General features: G+C 39.5%; 2 protein-coding genes across 3 annotated transcripts in view; one reads left to right on the top strand and one right to left on the bottom strand.

Annotated features, from left to right (window-relative positions):
- Positions 1-13,401, bottom strand: part of RSF1 (remodeling and spacing factor 1) — a 182,439-nt gene extending 169,038 nt beyond the window's left edge. The window contains exon 1 of the mRNA XM_082343286.1: positions 12,941-13,401. Coding sequence (XP_082199412.1) covers positions 12,941-13,127 — 187 coding nt within the window. The 5' untranslated portion in view covers positions 13,128-13,401. The remainder of the gene's footprint in view (positions 1-12,940) is intronic.
- Positions 13,402-13,509: 108 nt separating this feature from the next.
- AAMDC (adipogenesis associated Mth938 domain containing) overlaps positions 13,510-24,136 on the top strand; it is a 33,235-nt gene continuing 22,608 nt past the window's right edge. The window contains exons 1-2 of one of the 2 annotated variants that reach the window (XM_082343416.1): positions 13,510-13,661; positions 21,803-21,952. In XM_082343416.1, coding sequence (XP_082199542.1) covers positions 21,821-21,952 — 132 coding nt within the window. In that variant the 5' untranslated portion in view covers positions 13,510-13,661; positions 21,803-21,820. The remainder of the gene's footprint in view (positions 13,662-21,802; positions 21,953-24,136) is intronic. The other variant, XM_082343417.1, reaches the window with a different exon arrangement.

Consider the following 24,136-nt stretch of genomic DNA (forward strand, 5'->3'; position numbering starts at 1 on the left):
ACAGCAGTTAAAAGTAAATAACTAAAACAGCAATGCATTAACATGGATATGTTTCAAAAATAGTGTTAAGAGGGAATAAAGGAAGCTGTAGAGGAATGCATATAGTGTTATATTGATTATATATAAAGTTTTAAAGCATATAAATCCAGGGCTTCCCTGGTGGCACAGTGGTTAAGAATCCACCTGCCAATGCAGGGGACACGGGTTCAAGCCCTGATCTGGGAAGATCCCACGTGCCGCGGAGCAACTAAGCCCGTGCACCACAACTACTGAGCCTGCGCTCTAGAGCCCACAAGCCACAACTACTGAAGCCCAGGTGCCACAGCTACTGAAGCCTGTGCACCTAGAGCCAGTGCTCCGCAACAAGAGAAGCCACCACAAGGCCACAAATAGTAGCCCTCACTTACCACAACTAGAGAAAGCCCGCGTGCAACAACGAAGACCCAATGCAGCCAAAAACAAATAAACTTATTAAAAAAAAAGTATTAAAAAAATATAAATCCATACCACGTATTGTTTATGGATACATAAATATATACTCTTAGTATAAAAGTGTTCATGGGAACAATAAACTCCAAAATTCAGAACAGTGGTTGCCTATGGGAACAGACGAAAGAGAATTAGAACAGGAGTAATATACAGAGAACTTCAAATAAATTTGTAATTTTATCGTCTTAAAAAGTAAAAGTAAGGGAATTCCCTGGCGTTCCAGTGGTTAGGACTCCGCGCTTTCACACACACACACACACACACACACACACACACAAAGTAAAAGCAAAAGCAAGGAAATTGAAAGAAAAAAGCACATCCTAAAAGATCTCAGAACTCTGGGGATTAAGAAAAAAAAATCATAAAAATCAGGAAGAAAAAGAAACTCATAAAGGAAAAGAATCAGACTGACAGATTTCTCATCAGCAACAGTGGATCCTAGGAGACAGAAAAGCAGTATCATCAAAGCTCTGGGGGAAATTATTTGTGAATACTAGAATACTGTGTTCAATCTAAACGGGCAGTCAGAACAGAGAACAAAATAAATATATTTTCAGACATGCAAGAACTCAAAATTCACCTCTTAGAAATCCTGTTTGAAAAAGAATGCACTACAGCAAAAGAATGAATCTAAAAGGAAAAATGTGGGAATCAAAAACAGTGGTGAGTGAAAAAAACTAGTAAAACATACAGTTAATTTAAATAATTGTTGAGAAACATAAATATAAATGAATTACAAAGACTTCCCTGGTGGCGGAGTGGTTAAGAAACCGCGTGCCAATGCAGGGGACATAGGTTCAAGCCCTGGTTCGGGAAGATCCCACATGCCGCGGAGCAACTAAGCCCATGCACCACAGGTACTGAGCCCCAGAGCTACTGAGCCCCAGAGCTACTGAGCCCACGCACCTAGAGCCCATGCTCCGCAACAAGAGAAGCCGCTGCAATGAGAAGCCTGCGCGCCATAACTAGAGAAAGCCCACACGCAACAATGAAGACCCAATGCAGCCCAAAAATTAATTAATTATTTTTTTAAAAAAGAATGACAATATGGAACTAAAACCCCAGCTAATTAAAACATGGCAGGTTGGGTGTGGGACAGGATCAGGGAGGAAGCCCGTTAAGATTCTTACATTGCTTGAGTTATTAAAGCAACTTACTGAGGACACAGGGAGGGGGAAGGGTAAGCTGGTATGAAGTGACAGAGTAGCATTGACATCTACACTACCAAATGTAAAATAGCTAGTGGGAAGCAGTTGCATAGCACAGGGAGATCAGCTCAGTGCTTTGTGACCACCTAGAGGGGTGGGATAGGGAGTGTGGCAGGGAGACGCAAGAGGGAGGGGATATGGGGATATATGCATACATATAGCTGACTCACTTTGTTATACAGCAGAAACTAACACAACATTGTAAAGCAATTATACTCCAATACAGATGTTAAAAAATTAATTAATTAATTAATTAAAATATAAAAAAGGCAACTTACTGTGCTCTAGTATCAACCTCAGAAAAAAATGGAAAAAATCTCCCAATATTAATTTCCTTGTAGATACAATTATTTACATTATTGATAATTCCAGCTTAAGAAGTATATATAGTAACATTTTGTCTTTCAAGATGATGGAGCTATCCTTCACTAACTAAATGGCATGAGACAAGACAAACTATAACTCAGGTAACAATACAGGTTTGAGTTACCACATGGTGTCTAATAGCATGTTGTAATAGTTGGAGAGTCACTCCTAAAAAGGAATTCAACTCAAAATTTCTGTTAAAGAATCTTTCAAGATTAATCAAGAATTACTCATCAACTATCAACACACACAAAGGACATACATTTACTTAAGTATTCTCATCTATATAATGGACTCAATCCACACTACATATTTAACATATTTATTTATTTAGAGTGGCATTTCAATTTACTTGAAGTTCCATCTCTTTATTTGTGGGGAGGGGGGAACAGAACGTCTAACAACAAACCTTTACCCAGCAGAACGTAGCAATCTCTAAAATTACAACAAATTTTTTTTGCAAATGAAAATGACAGAATATCTCAGTTAAAAAAGCTTTACTTATAAGAGAATACAATTGGGCACCAATGCCAAGATATTTTAATAAAGCTAATTTTAGTTACCTTAAGTACATAAATAAGGCTCTCTATAAAACTGTCCTTAACAAAATGTTAAATGTATATTTAACATATGTATAGCACATACATGTAGAGCAACTTCAATAAATCACAAAAAACAAAACAGCTGTAAAATAAGATATACCGCCATAATCTGTTTATTCAGAGTAAGTTTTTAGTAAGCTATAAAATTAACATGGCTAGTTCCTCAAATAGTGCTCATATATGTTATTAGAATTCTGAATTTTTTTTTTTAGAAATTTCATATAATGTCTGAAACATTTATATTAACATATTTCCATACATATTTCCATACAAATACAAATATAAGATTTTTAGAAATTTCATGTAATGTCTGAAACATTTATATTAACATATTTCCATACAAATAACCCAATGAAAGTTTAGTATTAGTTGTTTTGTTTGTTTGTTTTTTTATACTGCAGGTTCTTATTAGGCATCAATTTTATACACATCAGTGTATACATGTCAATCCCAATCGCCCAATTCTGAATTTTTTAAAATAGGGAATCACACCATTCCCACATATACCCTGGGTCTTTTTAACCATTTCTTTCCTCAATAATGAAACTATTAATTATCCACTCTCTAAGCCAGAAACCTGGGAATCATACTAAATTCTTTTTACTCAAAGACCCTTCACATTAATCCATCCACTAAGTCCTTATCAATTCTAACTGCAAAACCTTTCTCAGATCTAGCCTTTCTTACTCCCCACAGCCACTGCCTCAATTCATATCTCACCAATAATATTATATTCTCTAGCTGATTTCCCTACTCTCAAGCCTGCCCACTGCCTTTCAACAACTCAAAAAATTTTAGTTTTAAAAATAAGAATTTCAAGTTACCCCGGTGGAGATGATATAAAACAATTCAGAGAAACTGGGCTGAGAATTTTTTTTATTTAAAAAGTAACTAGCAGAGAAGTAATAATGACTTTTCCCTGAGATGACTTCAGAAAGGTAAAAGAAAAAGTGGATTTTAAAACTATACTCTGAGGATTCCTATAAAAAGTAATAAGCTTAGAAGACAGAGGTTAACACATATGCTTTGGCATGCACTTAAGACCTGGTACAACCAGGGCTTCCCTGGTGGCGCAGTGGTTAGGAATCCGTTTGCCAATGCAGGGGACACAGGTTCATGCCGTGGTCCAGGAAGATCCCACATGCCGTGGAGCAACTAAGCCCACGTGCCACAACTATTGAGCCTGCAAGCCACAACTACTGAAGCCCGCACGCCTAGAGCCCATGCTCCACAAGAGAAGCCACTGCAATGAGAAGCCCGCGCGCCACAACGAAGAGTAGCCCCCACTCGCCACAACTAGAGAAAGCCCGTGTGCAGCAATGAAGACCCAACACAGCCAAAATAAATAAATAAATATATATTAAAAATAATAATAATAAAAGTATACTTCCAGTTTAAAAATAATAATAACAGTAATAATAAAACCCAAGATGGAGAGGACCTGGGAGGAAAGTTGGAAGGAAGGAAGGAAGGAAGGAAGGAAGGAAGGAAGGAAGGAAGGAAGGAAGGAAGGAGGGAGGAAAGGAAGAAGGAAAAGGAAGAAAGAAAAAGAAAAAAAAACCAAGTGGACAGAGGGGGATTTAGTAGTACAGTGGACCCTTGAACAACAAGGGTTCGAACTGCATAGGTCCACTTACAGACAGATTTTATTCACTACAATACCACACCACCTACAGTTGGTTTAACTATGTGATATGCAATTGGTTGAATCTGCCAATGCGGAACTCCATACAGAGACAGCCGGATGGCTGACTGTGAAGTTATATGTGGATTTTCCACCACACTGAGGGTGGGCATTCCTAAATCCCCTGTTGTTCAAGGGTCAACTGTACATATCTGTATAACCAATACCCAAAATGAAAAGGAGAGTTACACCATGACAAATCTCTAGCAAGCAAAGGATAAAAAGAAAAACTAAAAGTACATCAAAATAGTCATCATTATTAACCTGAAATATGTGACATTTATTCTTTCAACCAACATTTGAGCATCTACTATATGCTAAGTACTATGCTAGAAACAAAGTGAATAAAGAAAAATGAATTCTTTATGGAGCTAAGTCATTGACATGTTGCCTTTATTTCATGTGCTTTTTTTTTTTTTGCTTTAAAGAAAAAGAATATATTTCTAAGGAGCTTATAACTCATGTGTCCCAATTGATTTTCTCACATGGTCTGAAGTTCCTCAACCACAAATCTTTTGGAAAGCTAATGCCTAAAGTTAGGTTGCAATTTCCTAGACACACCATATTATTTCACACTTCTATGCCTTTTCCCATGCTGTTCATTACCTGGAATGCTCTTCCATCTCCTCTTCAATCATCAAAATTTCCATAATGACTACAGTGATGTTATGCTATCCCCTGGGAAAAGTTAGGTATTTGCTCTTTTATATTCCCAATGCACCTCCTCTCTCAAAGCAATGAGAAGCCCACGCACCGCAATGAAGAGTAGCTCCTGCTCGCCACAACTAGAGAAAGCCCGCATGCAGCAACAAAGACCCAATGCAGCCAAAAATAAATAAAATAAATTTTTAAAATTAGTTTTTTAAAAAGTTAACTTTAACTAAGATTTAATTCTAAAAAGAAGTTTAAGAACAGAACATGGCATTATAATAAATTGGGAAAAAACTATTCGTCTCATTAACGTTACCCCTGCCCTCAAGGAGATTAAAGTCTCATAGGCTAGACTGTAAGTGCAAAAAGTGTTATGAGTATTCATTTATTTATTTATTTTTGGCTGCGTTGCGTCTTCGTTGCTGCAGGCAGGCTTTCTCTAGTTGCAGCGAGCGGGGGCTACTCTTCATTGCTATGAGCAGGCTTCTCACTGAGGAGGCTTGTCTTTGTTGCAGAGCAAGGGCTCTAGGCGCGCGGGCTTCAGTAGTTGTGGCTCGGGGGCTTAGTTGCTCCACAGCATGTGGGATCTTCCCAGACCAGGGCTTGAACCCGTGTCCCCTGCATTGGCAGGCAGATTCTTAACCACTGCGCCACCAGGGAAGTCCCTGTTATGAGTATTGTGATATAAAATCTACACAGGACACTGTGGGGTAAAATGGCAGAAATGGTTAATTTAACTTGAGAAACAGAGAAAGCAGGAAAAATTTCACATGAGCAGTTGGTGCTTAAAGAGCAGATTAATGATGGGCAGGAGTACAGTGAGCAGGCAAGGGAAGGAAGGTGGAAAGAGAATATTCAACTCAGGGAGAAGGATGAAGAAAACGCATAAAGATGTGAAACAACCTTTCATACCTTCAGAGACCTGCAAGCAGTTCAGCTTGACTAAAGCAGAGTAGTAATGACGATAGAAAAGTGAGGTTGAATATAAAATGGGATAAAGAAATAGACTCAAGACATGGAACAAAGAATGTGAGAGACTGAGGTCTAAGTTGGCTCCTTGGTTTCTGATCTGGGTGACTTGGGTGGATGATGGTAATATTCATGGTGAGAGGTAATTCAAGATTAAAAGTAAATAAGGCAGCAACTCAATTTTTCTTTTATAAAGCCTCTTAGAAAACTAGTTTTTTTTTTCTTAATTGAATTTTTCTTACCTTTTTTTAAAATTTTTATTTATTTATTTATTTATTTATATTTTTGGCTGCGTTGGATCTTTGTTGCTGCGCACGGGCTTTCCCTAGTTGCGGAGAGCGGGGGCCATTCCTCGTTGCGGTGCGCGGACCTCTCATTGTGGTGGCTTGTCTTGTTGCAGAGCACGCGGCTCTAGGCGCGTGGGCCTCAGCAGTTGTGGCACATGGGCTCAGTAGTTGTGGCTCGCGGGCTCTAGAGTGGAGGCTCAGTAGCTGTGGCGCACGGGCCTAGCCGCTCCGCGGCAGGTGGGATCCTCCCAGACCAGGGCTCGAACCCGTGTCTCCCCCATTGCCAGGCGGATTCTTAACCACTGCGCCACCAGGGAAGCCCGAAAACTAGTTTTTTCTTAATTCTTTTTTTTGAGATATAATTGACATATTATATTAGTTTCAGGTGTATGAAATGATTCAATATTTGTATACATTGTGAAATGATCACCACAATAAGTTAACATCCATCACCACATAGCTATAATTTTTTTCTTGTGATGAGAACTTTTGAGATTTATTCTCTCAGCAACTTTCAAATACACAATGCAGTATTATTAACTATAGTCACCATGCTGTACATTATATCCCTACGACTTATAACTGGAAGTCTGTACCTTTTAACCACTTTCACCCAGTTCACTTCTTGGTATACGACTACTTTTAAATAATTTATTTTTGTGATTACCAAAGAGATACATAATTAGTATTGAAAAGGAAATGTGAAAAAATATGATACAAAGAAAAAATAAAAACTTATAACCCTACCATCCAGAAAATTATTAAGATAAACGTGTACAAATATAGGAAAAAAAGCATACAGATAGGATAAATACAAAGCTAAACAAATTATAAAACAAAGTTCACTAAAAATATGTATCACTACAGTGTACAGTATACTTGCCCATATAATAACATTTTTTTAAAAAATCACTGCTTCATTGTCTATCTTTGCTGCTAAACTATGAGCTCCATAAGGAGAAGTATCTTATCTATCTTGCTCACCTATGTATCCCCAGTGTATAGTGTACCTGGCACACATTAGGTAATCAATTAACATTTGTTGAAAGAATCAATCTTTTTTTTTTAAATGAAGCCCCACATTACTCTCTCAAGCAGTATTTGATACTTCAAAAATTCTAACATGAAAAGAAAACAGAAAACACGTTGATACCCTTTGTAACGGGATCTGCCACACAGTAAAAACAGAAAAACAAAACAAAAACACCCAGGCACACTATATTAAGACTATATCCATCAGGTAGAGAGCCAAAGAAATTTTCTCAAATCCAGGAACACACATAAATACCTTCCTTGAATACATGATTCAGGCTAAAGTGTACTTTGGGTCTGAATTGTTCTTACTTTCCCACACTGTATGAAGTTGTACATCCCACCATAAAGTTGTCATAGAAATAATTTTAGTCTATTAACTTATAGACTAGAATTCATAGACTACTAACTCCAGTTGACAAAAATCCCAGAGAGGGGACTTCCCCGCTGGTGCAGGGGTTAAGAATCCGCCTGCCAATGCAGGGGACACGGGTTCGAGCCCTGGTCCGGGAGGATCCCACATGCCGTGGAGCAACTAAGCCCGTGCGCCACAACTACTGAGCCTGGGCTCTAGAGCCCGCGAGCCACAACGACTGAGCCCACGTGCCACAACTACTGAAGCCTGCGTGCCTAGAGCCCGTGCTTCGCAACAAGAGAAGCCGCCACAATGAGAAGCCCGCTCACTGCAACAAAGAGTAGCCCCTGCTCTCCACAACTAGAGAAAGCCTGCATGCAGTAATGAAGACCCAATGCACCATAAATAAATTTATATATTAAAAAAATCCCAGAGAAAAAAATAAGCATTTGAATGGTGATAGTAACTCAAGCTCAGCCTTGCTACTTCTTACTAGATAAGGAAATCCTTAAAAGAAGGGCCCATGTTTAATGTCTTTTTAAAATAATCACCGTAGGGAATTCCCCGGTGGTCCAGTGGTTAGGACTCTGTGCTCTCAATGCCAAGGGCCTGGCTTCAATCCCTGGTCCGGGAACTAAAATCCCACAAGCTGCATGGCCAAAAAAAAAAAAAAAAAAAAAAAAGGGTATTTTAAAAAATACATAATCACCATAATGTTTACTGTACTTAGAATATAGCAAATATTCAATATACAAATTAAGTAAATGAAGTAGCTAATAAATGCTTACCTTCCTTACTAGCTGAGAATTTAACAACACAGGTAAATTTCAAGGCAAACTTCGTAGTAATTTAAAAAAGAAGAAACTCATTTTTCATTAACAGGCCCAATTTAGCCAGAAAACTCCTGCCCCTATTACCTCCAGTTCTGGGACAATGCCAACAACCTCCCTCCAAGCGTCCATAACTTTTGGTTACCTCAACTCTGTGATATACCAAAAATGATGGAAAAGAAATACCTTTCTCTCCTTCCCTCTAATAAATGTCTAAAGAATATTCCTTCTTTCAAACATGGAAGAGCCAAAACTAGACATTTTCGACCAAACGAGGTTCTGGTTCCAGCAATGCTACCACCAACAGTCTACCACTGTAGATCCATGCAACTCCTGGCACATGTACCTGGTAAGATCTTTTGCTCAAAGCAACAGATGGTGACTCTAGTTATGGTAAAGTCACCTTTCTACTTTATGAATGAACCTAAAAACTGCTGTCACACAATTCGATTATCACCAACAGAAGAGAACATATTAAGTTACAATCACAAGTCCAGTTAAAAAAATAAGGTATATCCTTTTATACTTGACATTTTGACTGCAAGAGGTAAACTTCAATTCATTTAAAAATGCAAAACACAAATCAAACCTAAAATTACTCTAAAATTAAAATTAAAAAACCAAACCAAAAAACTAATGATTCAACTTGTTTAATACTATACAATAACTCACTCAACCTTATCCATACACACCTTAATAGACTGTTATTAGATACATATAACTTCTCAATCAGTACCCATACAAAGACTATGTTTAAAGAATGAAAAAGTATATTTTCCTCTTGAAGAAGAATGCCCTCTGGAGGAGAGGGGATATACTTGGGAGCCTTGGATGTTGGTAATTCCACAAAGTCAATGTCCACTTTTGTTTACAGCCATACCTCCTGATCAACCACCTCCCATCAAGAGGAAGCTGGGGAAGTCCATACAGAGCACAGAATTGGGAGGGCTACAGTAGACTGAGGGAGAGGGAGTAAAACATACCTTCAGTTGGCACATTCTTTTCCTATTCTAACTAATATCAATAACAAATCTAAGATTCTACCAAAAACTGTATAATCTTGGGCACTGGACAGCTGAATCAATCTCTTGAACCTAGTTTCTATGCCTGCCAAATAGGAATAATAGTACCAACCTCAGGGAATAGTTGTAAGAAATAAGGAGATGATGTTTGCACATAGTAAATGCTCAATAAATGGTAGCTTATATCCTTAAGACTAAACAAGTAGTTTATAAAACCAAATTTAAAAATTGAGACTGTAGGGGATGAAGGAAGCTGAAGCCATAATGTCAAATTAAGACTTATAAACAAAAATTTAAGGGAAAGATCATAAAGGGCCCAAACAAGGATAATATAGAGAAATACAGTCTTCTCCAAAGATGTCATAGTGTCGATATAGCTACAACAATAAATGTCTAGGTAAAAAAGAATTTAACTGGCAACTCAGAAGAATATATTTTACAAACCTTTTAAGGACTAATCACACTAGGAAAAACCAAAAGTTTTATAAAATAGTATTATTTAAATGGCACTAAGAACTGCCTTTTAAAAATACTAAAATGTATATAGAGCAAAACTCCTTTGATTATAACAAAGACTTTTCCCCAAGAGCACAATAGCTCAACATTATACTGTGCTTAAACTCCTTTCTCACTACATGCTAAGAATTTAACATTTTCATTCCAAATGTACTTTTGTGTCTTCTACCTCACAAATATTTTAATAAAATTTGTCATACAAGAATATTTAAGGAATTCCCTGGCGGTCCAGTGGTTAGGACTTGGCACTTTCACTACCAGGGTCAGGGTTCAATCCCTGGTCGGGGAACTAAGATCCAGCAGGCAGTGCGGCATGGCCAAAATAATAATAATAATAATATTTGTAAGTACTTGGTTTATGAAACGATTTTTGAAACATTTCATTTGATCCCCAGATATTACCTCTATTTACTCAAGAAACTGAGGTCCATAGAAATTAAGTAATTTGCCCCCACAAACTACATATTATTACACTATTCAAGAGGTTGATTCAGCTGTCCAGAGATTATCAGCAAAATATTTAGTTCAACTAAAACCAATGTCTTTTAACTCTTTCTAGTACACCACAACTCCTTCCCCAAGACTCAGTCCAAATCTTCTTAGTTGGAGCAGTATTATCAACTACTACAAGTAGGTTAACCATCACCAAAGGCCTAAAAATCTTTTCCCTGCACAGTAGCAGAATTTCACCTGCAGCGACTTTTCACTTGCCAAGGGTCTTGAGCTGTGTAACATTAATTATTATTCTTGGATCACCTTATGACAAGATCTATTATTATAGTTGAAACTATACCAACAGTAATGCATGGCTGAACCCACTGTATAAGCTCTCAACTCGTATTACTTCTCATTTTTTACTCAGCTAGTCGCCCATCGTTCAATCCTAGATAGAAAAGTAACATGAAGTATTAGACTGACCCTGATATTTTTTCTTGTTACTAACAGAAGTCAAATGCAGTGGCCAAAATACTTAAAAGGAATGGAGAAGCAAGCAATCTTATATACCACCCAAAATATAATGCCATGACAGAAAATTTATGCCTGCATTCCAACTTGGTCCAAATACATTCTAAAAACAATTTACCAGCAATCCCTTTCCTCAAATTTCCACACTTCTCTCTTATAGATACATTACCATCATTTTCCAAGGTATCCTAAAAGTAACTTATAAGGCACTCTCCTTCATAATGACCATTTCCGTAAAAGAAATATAAATACAATTTGATAGTCATCAAATTGTAATTGAAATTACTATATTGGGGAGTTTAACTTTTCAAGAAATTCTGCAGGAAGTCTTTATATAAACTTTTATTTGCCAGAGTTTATGAATGGTAGACGAGATTTGGGCAGGTAAGAAGAGATATATGCCTGTACCATAACTGCTGTATTAATTTGAGTCTTTGGTAGCCATAATATAATTTTCTCTATAGGTAATATTTTGAACAACTTCACACTTGGGCTCTTCCTAGCTATGTAAATATATTCTGTTAACAGAAACTTCTTCATTTCCATGGAGAACTGAAGAGCGGCCCTGATTTCTTGTAAAGGAAATAGCTATCTGTTTTGCACAATACCCAGTCCACTGTGGCCACCTAATACGGACAAAAAGGGGGAAAAAAAAAAAAGACCTATTTGGAAACGTTTCTTCTCCAGCCAAGGGCTGTTCCCAGATAAAGGCAATGCTCAGAGTACAACAAAAATCCCTTCTCTGAAAAAAGAAATGTGCCAGAAAGCAGAGGCATGGATCGGGAATAAATAGGGAGTGAGTGATGCGCTCAATGAGGGTTGGAGGCAGCAGGCGCAGCGCGGAGATGCTCCAGCGAAAAGAACCACCAGCCGCCGCCGCCGCCGCCGCCGCCGCAGCACCAGCAGGAAGTTTCAATGGGGCCGGGCAGAGCATGCGCCCTGAAGCCGCGCGGTGGCCTTATGTGGAAGGAGCACCACTTGCGAACACCAATAATAGACCGGCGGCACCAGAGAGAGAAACATGAGCAACAAGCACCTTCTTCAACTGTTTCCCCTCCGTCTGAGCCCCTCCTCCACCCTACATACTAACCACCCCACCCTACCCTGCAAATGGGAGGGCGACTTCTTCTTCCCCTAAGCCTTATGCCAGGATGAAGGGGGAAGGGACTGGAAAAGTGGGGAGATGCTCTTCTATTATTTGGGGGGAGGTGGGGAGGAGGAGGAAAACTATGGGGGAGGAGAAATTAACCCTCTACCCTCCAAAGTGGAGAAGCTGAACCGACTTCGCCCCCCAAAGCGAGAATGGAGGAGGACCCCCCCCCTAAGGAGGAGGAGCAAACCTCCCGACTCAGAGGAAGGAGTTTGGGGGGTTAAACCAGCCCTGGAGGGGAAAGGAAAAGAGACCAGAGCCGACTCTCTCGGGGGAGTTCCCACTAGAGGGAGGGAGAGATGAAGTGTCCGCTGGCCCCCGCCCACCCAGGTGGAGGGAGAGAAAGGGGCGCCCCGAGAAGATGAGCCCAGCCTCCCCGGAGATGGTAGCGAGGATGGTGGGAGGAGGGGAGGGAGTGAGGGAGGAGTAGAGGAGAAAAGCGCAAAGCTGGCCGGAACCTGCGCTCCCCTTCCCCCGCCACCGAGAGGGAGAAGGATTGGGGGGCCCGGCCCCCGCCGCGGGATAGCAGTCCCAGGGGCGGCCGACCAGCACAATGACCCCTCCCCGCCCCCAGCCCAGACCTAGCCCGCGACGCCCCCACCTCTAATGGGCGTCGGGCGGAGTGGCCCTACGGGGCCTCCGCCCCGCCTCCCCACTGCCCAAGACCCCGGGGGCTGGGAGGAGAAGGCCGGCCGGGCGGAACTGCGCCCCGGCGGGAGGACAGAGCCTCGGAGGTCCCGGGTGTCTGTGAAGAGCGGAGAGAAGGAGCGTGCCAGGGCCGCTTCCCGCCGGGCGTTCGGGCCCCTAGCTTACCTTCTCCGTTGCCGACGTCGGGCGGCGGAGCTTGCAGCACCCGCTCCAGCTCGGGGAACGGCAACTCAGGCAGGTCGAGCAGCGGCCCGTAGCGCTCCAAGAAGGAGCAGACTACGGCGAAGTTGGGGCAAGAACCCGGGCAGCCCGGAGGAGCCATAGCCACCGCCGCTGCCGCCGCCGCCGCCATTTTGAACTGGAGGATGGAGGAGGAGGCGATAGGGGGGTGGGGGGAGTTGGGGTGCCGAGGAATGGCAGGGCAACCTTACAGACGACAGGAGGCGCTAGCAAGTGGGCGCCCCTGCGGATCCGAGCGTCTCAGGCACGGCGCAGCGATCCCACAATACAACGGCGGCCCGGAGCAGTCGAGAACCGAGTCAGACGTAGGAAAGAGAGGCGCCCCGTGCCTTTCGCTTTCCGCTCTCTTTCCGCCCCCCTCCCTCGCTCCTCCCACTTCGGGTTCGCCACTGCCTCGTGTGACAAGGGGAATGAAAACAAGGGCTGCGGGGCAGGGAGGCGGGCTGGAAGCTGGAGAGGCGGGAGTTTTAGGAGCGGTGACCAATAGGCTTGAAGGGGGCGGAGCTTCACTCGATAACAGGCCAAAAGACTTTTCCAGGGCCGGGCGAGTCGCGGGGGGATCGCCTAAACGGGTCCGCGGGAGCAAAGGTGAGAGGTAAAGCAGGGAGCCGTTCGAGATCGCTGCTCCTCGGAGAGAGGGCGTTGGGTAAGTTTGGGGGGGCACTCCCGGGACAGAAACTGGGGCACCAGATGGTGGGGGAAGTTGAGGAGAGTGAATAAGAAGCAACAATAGAGCAGAATAGGGGGGAAAAAAACGATTCTGAGAAAAAATTGGAGAGGGGAAAGGTGGAGAGGTGCCCTGAATTAGTGGTTGGGATGGAACCTTTGTATGGAGATGTCTCAGTGAAAGTTTGCTGAGGGATACTGCTAAGGTACAAGAACCGCACCTGTGCTGGAAAGCGTGTCTGAAAACTCTGGGGGACGAGGGCCTGATGGAACGAGGTTCTGCCAGGATCACTGTCTGAGGAGTTGGGGCCCTGCTAGGAAATCAGGGTCTAAAAGGACCAGGCTCTTCACAGGGACCAAGGTGTGAGAGGACAGGGCCCTGCTGTGGTTGCCAGCGTGTGAGGGGGAGGGGCTTTGTTGAGTCCGAAGATCTGGGGACCAGGCTCTGTAGCGGCCCAAGATCAGAGGGTGCACTAGGACTACACTGAGGATGGACATGGTAGGAAACTTTGTGCAAGGGCAAAAAGTTTCTTACAAGACAGGGTTCCGCTTCGTTGGGAGAAGCAGTGAGCATTCTCCCACAAAGAATCTCAGAAAAACCATCAGTAATGCAGAGTAGAATGTGCAGCTTGGGATACAATGTGCATTTTGGTTAAGAGCCTGAGCTTTGGAGTTCGGCAAGACTTGATTCCTAACGGAACCGCCTCAGGACATTGCGGAAGATTTTTTATTTCTCTGAACCTGTGTAAAGTCGGAGTGATAATAGTACCTACAACATAGGATTTTACTAGATAATTCACAGTAAATTGATTAGCACAATGCCCTGGCACACTGTAAATACTTTAAAAATATTAGTTGCTACTATTGAAGAAAATTCCTAAAATTTAGATTGAATTCAGCTATTTGTAATTGATAGTTTACTACTCTGAGCCAAAAATTTCAGTGCGCATTTAAAATTTATATAGTATCTACTTACTAAAAAGAATTTCAAAGTATAATATAAACCATTTAAAATAGGACCATTTATAATTAAAGGAAAATAAATATATAGTCAAGTAATTATATTGGGAACAGAGAAAATGATTACCACAATTAAAAATTGAATTTTGTTCTGCATTTCTAGGTAAAAAAGGGGAAAACTGTAATGTTCTATATCAGACTTATTATCTAAAGAAAGAAAGAATACTCGTTTATCAAGAGAAAAAAATTCTATATTATAAGAGGAGTTTATTACCTAGAACACTGATTCTTAATCTCAAATAATATACAAACCCTTTTTGGGACTTCCCCAGCAGTCCAATGGTTAAGACTCTGCCTTCCAATGCAGGAGGTGAGGATTCGATCCCTGGTCGGGGAACTAAGATCCCACATACCAGTGGGGTGCAGCCAAAAACTTTAAAAAAAAAAAAATGCAAACCCTTTTTATTAATTTATTTATTTTAAAATTTTATTTGTTTATTTTTGGCTGTGTTGGGTCTTTGTTGCTGCGCGCGGGCTTTCTCTAGTTGTGGCGAGCAGCGGAGCAGCGGCAACTCTTCGTTGCAGTGCGATTGTGGTGGCTTCTCTTTGCTGCGGAGCATGGGCTCTAGGCACATGGGCTTCAGTAGTTATGGCACGCAGGCTCAGTAGTTGTGGCTCGCGGGCTCTGGAGCGCAGGCTCAGTAGTTGTGGTGCTGGGGCTTAGTTGCTCCACGGCATGTGGGATCTTCCCAGACCAGGGCTCGAACCTGTGTCGCCTGCTTTGGCAGGCGGATTCTTAACCACTGCACCACCAGGGAAGTCCCTGCAACCACTGCACCACCAGGGGATTCCCTACAAACCCTTTTTAAAGGAAAAAAATGTTGTTTTAAAATTTACAAATACTGGGAGGGGGAGGAATTGGGAGATTGGGATTGACACATATACACTATAGATACTATGTATAAAATAGATTACTAATGAGAACATACTGTATAGCACAGGAATTGTACTTAATGCACTGTGGTGACCTAAATGGAAAGGAAATCCAAAAAAGAGGGGATATATGTATATGTATAGCTGATTATTTTGCTGTACAGCAGAAACTAACACACATTGTAAAGCAACTATACGCCAATAAAAATTAATTTTAGTAAAAAAAATAAAATTTACAAATACTCTTGAAAATTTCAGTTTAAGAAATACTGATGTAATTAAAGTCTATACAACAATGTGAATGTACTTGATGCCATTGAACTATACACTTAAAAATGGTTAAAATGGTAAGATTTATGTTATGTATATTGTGCCACAATAGAAAAGTTAAAAAAGTGCTCGCTTCGGCAGCACGTATACTAAAATTGGAAAGATACAGAGAAGATTAGCATGGCCCCTGCGCAAGGATGACACGCAAATTCGTGAAGCGTTCCATATTTTTATGGGGATATATGTGTATGTATAGCTGATTCACTTTGTTATAAAGCAGAAACTAACACACTATTGTAAAGCAATTATACTCCAATAAAGATGTTTAAAAAAAAAAAGAAAAGTCTCACTTTAGGAAAATGTGATGGATTATCATAGCAAAAGAGAAGTCTTAATTTAATGTGTAGTAAAATATTTTAAACAACACTGAAATGAAACAGAACTAAACTAAAACATATATTGTACAACACAGGGAATATAGCCAATATTTTACAATATAATGGATATAAATATAGTATAACCTTTAAAAATTGTGTTTTAAAAGTGTGAATCACTGTGTTGTTGTACACCTGAAGCTTATATAATATTGTTCATCAACTATCCCTCAATTAAAAAAAAAAAAAAGTAAACTGAAATATGTTGGTAGAACTCTCAAACTCCCAAGTATATATCTCTATACCTGGGGCCCTGAAGACCCCAGTTTAAGAAAAATTTGACCCAGAACTTACCAGTTTTGCAAAGATACAAAAATCTTCATAAGATCATAACTTAATTGACCTTAAATGAAAAGCAGGTACACAATATTAAATAAAATCATATCTTTGTGAATGAATTTTGATGGAAAAAAAACCTTCAAACCAAAAGAAAGATTTAGTTATATCATTTTCTGAACACTACCCCCCTGCCTCTTTCCTTTCTCTCTCTTCGCTTTCAGCTTTTCCAGCACCTCACCTGCTCTCCCATGGGACTGTAAATATAACTTTCTAAAAAAAAAAGCTTTATATAATTTTTTTCTTTTCTCAGTGCTGACATTGTTACTCAAAGCGGGGACTGATAAATAAGGTTAGAATTTCTGCTTTTCTGATCAAGATTGGCATTAGAACAAAGTCCATGGGCATCAAAAGTTATATCCACCCAAAAGATGAGAGATGTTGTACTACAAAACAAGGTTTAGGTCATACCTTCACTAAGTCTGTTCTTGGAAAAAAAAAATAAATGATAAGCACTGTCTCTTCTTGCCTTGGGCTAAGAGAATTTGTGGGTTACAAGAATTTAATCCCAATTTATGTAGTTAAATAATTGCGTTATATATATCAGACTAAAAGGTAAAGATAGAAAAAAAAAGTAGCTTTAAAAAAAAAACTGTAATTTATTGCTACTGCCATAAAGAAGCCTTTAAATAAGAATTAAATTACCTACACTCAGTCTTTATTTATGAATAAGAAATTTCTTAAGATAGTTCAAATTTCACATTCTCTTAGGGGAAAAGACAAAATAGTTTTGTATTCAGAATTAATGACTAGTTTATTCAAAATACCAAAAAGAAACAAACAAAATGCTCGTCAGAAGAAGAATGGGTAAATAAATTGTGATACAGTCTTTCAACAGACTACTACTCAGACTGATACACACCTGATATATATTACAACATGGGTGAATCTCAAAAGCATTTTGAGTGAAAGAAGAAAGACACAAAAGAGTAGGTAATGTAAAATTCCATCAATATGAAGGTCTAGCTAATATATGGGAATAGAAATCAAAAGCTTCTTTTGAGCTTGGAAGGGGATTGACTAGAAAGGTGCACAAGGGAAATTTCAAGATACATTCTGTTTCATGACTGGCAAGTTTATACATTTGTGAAAACTCTTGAACTCTAAAAGATATTTCTGCATTTAATTGAATGTAATTATGCTCTGATTTTAAAATTTAATGGCTTAGCCTTCAATTTTGTCAAATTACATTGATAACAGTCTGCCTTATATTGGAATAATTTATACATATTTCTGTCTCCCCAACATATTATCTTTGCATTTGTCACACAATCTTTTTTACAGATATTGTAAGCCTGGCAAATGTATATTGAAATGAATTCGATTCAATTGTGGAGCCAGTTTGGGAATTCCTAATTAGTGATGAGCAAATTTACTTAGGTTTGTTTAAAACTCACTTTTACAAGAAATACTTCTAGAAGTATGTGGATATGTTACATGTAGTGAAAAAGCTGTTGTGTCAACAGAAGTAGGAATCTATAGTCTTCAAAATAGTTCCATATGAAAATAAAAAGAAGTAATAAAAACAAGATTTAATCCAGCCATTTTCTGGTTCTTTCTCTTAATGATAACTGAATTCTCTGTTGCAATAGAATTCTATTCATTGAAGAAGCACTTTTAGAAGTGTCTTACCATCTTTTTTCTTAAGAGTTATGCATCAGTCTATTCTTATTTCTTAAGAACATGACTGAAACCAATTTCTCTGATGAAATAATTATTTTTACTGAAAGAAAAATTATGTTGGCTTTTTTGTAGAAATGTGTAAGTTGGTCCTAATATTAATATGGAAGTGCAAGGAACCCAGAATATCCTCAACGGTTTTTTAAGTGATGAACAAAGTTGAAGGTCTCACACTTCCTGGTTTCAAAAGTGACTACAAAGCTACAATAATCAAGACTGTGTAGTACTGCCATAGGATAGCTACTATGGACCGAACTGTGCCTCCCCAAAATTCATATGTTGAAGCCCTAATCCTCAATGGGACTATATTTGGAAATAGAGCCTTTAAGGAGGTAACTAAAGGAGGCCATGAGGACTGGGGCTCTAATCCCATGGGACTGGTATCCTTATAAGAAAAGGAAAAGACATCAAGAGTGCTCATGAACAGAGAAAAGGCCATGTGGGGACAAAGCAAGAAAGAATCCATCTGCATGCCAGGAAAAGAGGTCTCACCAGAAACCAGCCCTGCTGGCACTTTGATCTTGGACTTCCAGTCTCCAGACTATGAGAAAATAAATTTCTGTTGTTTAAGCTACCCAGTCTGTGTTATTTTACTATGGAAACTCTAGCAGACTAGTACAGAAGTCTTTCTCAACCCTCATAACAATTCATTACAATTTCCTTATACCACTTTTCAAGTTACCTTGTAATTTTTAAAAGTCACCTTTAAAAAATTGTTACAGTTATTTGCATATGTCTTCTCTCCTCTAGTGTAATATTAACTTCTCAACAAGAATCATGTTTTATAAATTTGTGTCTTCCTCCCATAGCACCAAAGATAGTGTGTTTATGTCCTTTGTTATATTCCACATTTTAAAAATGGGTTAGTAGTTATTAATATTAGGGAGAAATATCACTTTGTTATTGTCTTTATTTGGAGATTAAATACAATTTAAGGACATGTATATAGGTACCATATTAACAAGGGGTGGACTGTGAAGGTTAATTTTATGTGTCAGTTTGGCTGGGCTATAGCACTCAGTTATCCAATCAAACACTAATCTAGGTGCTGCTGTGAAGGTGTTTTGTGGACCTAGTTTACATCTACAATTAGTTGACTTTTAAATAAAGAAGATTATCCTCAATACTCTTGGAAGGCCTCATTCAATTAGTTGAAAGGCCTCAAAAGGAAAAGTGAGGTTTCCTTGAGGAAGAAGAAATAACACGTCAATACTGAAATGACAACCCTTGCCTGAAAGTTAGCAGCCTGCCAGCCTGCCCTGCACATTTTGCACTAGGCAATCCCCACAATTGCATGAGCCACTTCTGTGAAATAAATCTGTTAATATATATAGTCCATTGGTGCTGTTTCTCTGGAGAAACCTGAATCAAGCACCTTTTAGTTAATTGTACTTATCAATGCTAGAATTCCCATTTGATTCTTTTTTGAAATGTCTAGCTCTTTATTGAGATTCTATATTCATTGAGTCATTGTCATCATAATTTTTACATTGAAGTATAGTTTTCTTTAAATATTTATTTATTTATTTTTGGCTGTGTCGGGTCTTAGTTGTGGCACATGGGCTCTGTAGTTGTGGCATGCAGGCTCTGTAGTTGCAGCACACGAGCTTCGTTGCCCTGCGGCATGCGGGATCTTAGTTCCCTGACCAGGGATGGAACCCACATCCCCTGCACTGGAAGGTGGATTCTTAACCACTGGACCACCAGGGAAGTCCCTGAGGTATAGTTGATTTTACAACATTACATTAGTTTTAGGTATACAGCATAGTGATTCACTATTTTTACAAATTATACTCCACTAAAAGTTACAAGAACACTGATGGCTATAATTCCCTGTGCTATACAATATAACCTTGTTGCATATCTATTTTATACAGAGCATTTTGTATCTCTTAATCCCATCCCCCTAACTTGCCCTTCCCCTGTTTCATCATAATTTTGATTCTTCATGAATAGTTTCCTTTAGTTCTTTGAACATATTTAGAGTAGCTTCTTTGAAGTCTTTGCTAAATCAAATATATGGGAGTGCTCAGATACTGTTTCAATTGATGAGTGTGAGTCACATTTTTTTGTTTCTTTGCATGTCTTGTAATTTTTTATTGAAAACTGGGTATTTTAGATAGTGTATTATAGAGTCTGGATTTGGATTTTCCCCCTACATTGCTGTTCTTAGTTTATTTGTTTCTGTTTAGTCACTTGCCTAAACTAAATCTGTGGATTCTGTCTCCCATGCAATGTGTGGCCACTGAAATCTGTATTAAGGGCTTTTTTTTTCTTTCTTTTTTCGTCCGTGCCACGTGGCTTGCGGGAACTCCCCAACCAGGGATTGAACCCTGGTCCCAGAAGTGAAAGTGCCAAGTCCTAATCACTGGACCGCCAGGGAGTTCCCCTTGTTTTCACTTTTAAGCTTGGCTTCCTAGGGGGTCTCCTCTGTGCCTATATATCTTAGCGTACAGCCAAAGATTGTGTTCAAACACCTCAAGCCAGTAAGACTTACCCTCTCTACTGATGGGTCAGTGTGTGTGCTGGGGAGTACATTCAATGTTCAGATGTTTTCATCTCTTCCCTGGCTCTTACATTCTTCTGAGTCCTCCTGAGCCCCCTCACCTCTTCACCTTGCATGTTCTATAGGCTCCATTGGCCCAGAACATTTCCATGACTTAGGCCTATTCCTGTCTTTGATGCATATGCTCACAGCCTTTGCTCCACTCTGGATAGAGAGCTTATCAAGCACCTCTTGGGAATTCCTTTTAAATCCCTGTCTACTCTGACAATCCATTGCTTATTCCAAACAGGCTTAACAATATTAAGGAAGCAGAGCCACCTGCCATCCATATTTACTTGCCACTGAAATCACCAGGTTAACTGAAAATGCTCTAAATCAAGTGAGCCTCCTCTGCCTTAGCAGCAAGACTGTTGGTTTTCATGCCCTGCCCCAATCAAGTTGAACCTCTGTGCCAACAGAACTGTTGTAGGGGCATGGGAGTAATCCCAGGCAAGAACAAAAAGACATCTTACTGTTCTTATCTGAAATTCAGTGGTTTTCATGAATAAGCGTTTTTCAGTTTGCAGTATGTCTTTAATATTTCCAGAGTGCCAAATTGTTATTTTGACAGTTTTTCCAGCTCTATACCTGCTTTTTGGGAAAGGATTTGTCAACTTCCTCACTCCATCATGCTGAAGTAAATCTCCACCTTTAATTTTATCTCTCAAAAATATCCTGAGAATTCCCTCCAGAGTCTGAGAAGTAATTGTAGTATCTAGTTTCCATGGTTGGATGATTCAGGATCCCAAGAAAAACATTTCACTTTTCAGACCTCCGGAGAAGAAGTGACAACCACATAAATGAGAAAGATGCTTCTTAACTCATAGAGGACCAGGGCTTACTATATTTTGTATACAGCATTATATTTTGAAATACATTCTGTTTATAGTATAGCTCCTGTATTTTGGAGCTGTTTCAACCTTACTTTAAAACTGATTTAGTATATTTTTCTTTTAATTTCAGAGTTCAATTAAGTTCCTTATGTCTTCCCCTGAAATTGCTTCCCTCTCATGGGGGCAAATGAAAGTACAAGGCTCTACTAAAATCTATAAGGACTGCAAAGTGTGGCCAGGGGGAAGTCGGGCTTGGGATTGGCGAGAAACAGGAACTGAGGTAAGCTATTAGTGTATGGTTGACACTGCATAAGGTTGACCAAGTGATTTTCAAACTCCTAAGCCATAATGACAAAGTTCCAAGTAAAAAGTAACTATTTCTTCCATTTTTTTCCCTCTCTCTCTCTCTCTCTCTCTCGATATAATACACATACCATTAAACTCACCATTAGAGTTTTAAAGTATGCAATTCAATGGACTTTTTGGCATAACCTTGTACAATAACTACCACTACTAACTCCAGAATATGTTTATCACCCCAGAGGAAACCCTATAACCGTTAGCAGTCACTACCCATTCTTCCTTCCCTCCAGCTCCTGGCAACTACTACGTTCTGTTGCTATAGATGTGCCTATTCTAGATGTTTCATATAAACAAAATCATTCAGTTCTCTTAAGCACATACCTAGGATTGGAAACTCTGGGTAATATGGTAACTCTATGTTTCACCTTTTGAGGAACTGCCAGACTGTTTTCCAAAGTAACTGCACCATTTTACATTATAGATGTTAGAAATGTGTGATGGATCCAGTTTTTCTAAATCCTTCCTCATCAACTCTTACTCTTATTTGTTTTGCTTTGTTTTTATTATACCATCCTAGTTGATGTGAAATGTTATCTCATTGTGATTTGAAATTTCATTTCCCTTATATTGAAGCTCCTCAAGTATTCTCAGTGTGCCATGCCCGAAATAGAGTCTCCATTCCATGAGTGGAGGTTGGATAAAAGAAGGGAACCCCCTACCTCTCCACCACACTCACTTGGGACTTAGCTTCAGCAATAGATAGCTGCAGGCAGTATGAGAAACATTGATGTCCTGATTCTCCCAGGAAGAAAGCCTTACAGCTGGTAGCTGAAAGAAGAAATAGCCCTATGTTCTTGGCTGCAGCAGTCTGGAGTGGAGTCTCCACCTCACTGAACTAGGAGGAGGGAGGCAGGCAGCAGTCTTTCTTGAAATATCACAGATTTTCACCTTTCCTACCAAATATTTATATTTTTTCTTGAATACGTATTTCTTAATTTGCTGTTTCCTCTTTGGACCTTTTCCAAAGTCTTTGAATGATTGGGGTTAAAAAAAATTTTTTTTAGGTTATGTTTGTTGGTTTGTTTGTTTTAATAATTTACACTTAGGTGCAAGTAATGGAGCTCTTCGTCCGGTAGTGATGGAAGTTGATCCTTCCATTCTGAAGGATAGTTTTGCTGGATATACAATTTGTGATAGTCTTTCTTTCAATGCTTTGAAAATGTCATCCCACTTTTTTTGGCATTACTGGTTACTAATGAGAAATCAAATGTTATTAAGATTTCTTTGGATTTGACAAGTCACTTCTCTCTTGCTGCTTTCAAAATTCTCTCTTTATATTTAACTTTTGACAGTTTGACTATGATACATCTACATGTGGATCTCTTTGAGTTTATCCTACTTGGAATGTATTGAGCTTCATAGATGTGTAGATTGTTGTTCATCATCAAATTTGGGACATTTTCAGCCATTATTTCTTCAAATATTCTTTCTGCCCCTTCTATCTCTTCTCCTCTGGGAAAACTGTTAGGGAGTATGTTGTGTGTTTTTTTTGTTTTTTTGTTTTTTTGTAGGGGTTTCAGGTGTCCCACAGGTCTCTTGAGGCTCTGTTCATTGTTTTCATTCATTTTTCTATCCTTTTTCTCAGATTGGATCATCTCAATTTACCTATCTTTCAGTTTTGCTGATTCTTACCTGCCATTGTACCCCTTTAGTGAACTTTTCAATATTGTACTTTTCAGCTCCAGAATTTCCTTTAAAAAATAATTTCTATCTTTTTATTGTTATTCTCTATTTGGTTAGATACTGTTCTCACACTTTCCTTTAGTTCTTTAGATATGGTTTCCTGAAACAATGACAGAAGTTTCCCTATATGTCTGAAACCAATAGGTGTTCCACTTTATGGTAAGGGGCTCTGTATGCAATTTGGGGTATGCAGTCAGCACTTAGCCAGACAGTTTAAAACTCTGCTTGCTCCTTGCTTATGCAGACTCTCAAGGGTACCCAGAATTGTGATCTTAGGGCCTTTTCATGTCATTCCTGAGCATGTGCACAATCCTGGACATGTGTATGGCCTTTTCAATACCAAGGTTCATACCTGAGTTTTTCAAAGCCCCCATAAACATCTCATTTATTATTTTTTTCATTTTAGTTTATTGGAACC

The sequence above is a fragment of the Balaenoptera borealis genome, assembly GCF_965194805.1.
Source record: "Balaenoptera borealis genome assembly, chromosome: 11".
Taxonomy (NCBI): Eukaryota; Metazoa; Chordata; class Mammalia; order Artiodactyla; family Balaenopteridae; genus Balaenoptera; species Balaenoptera borealis.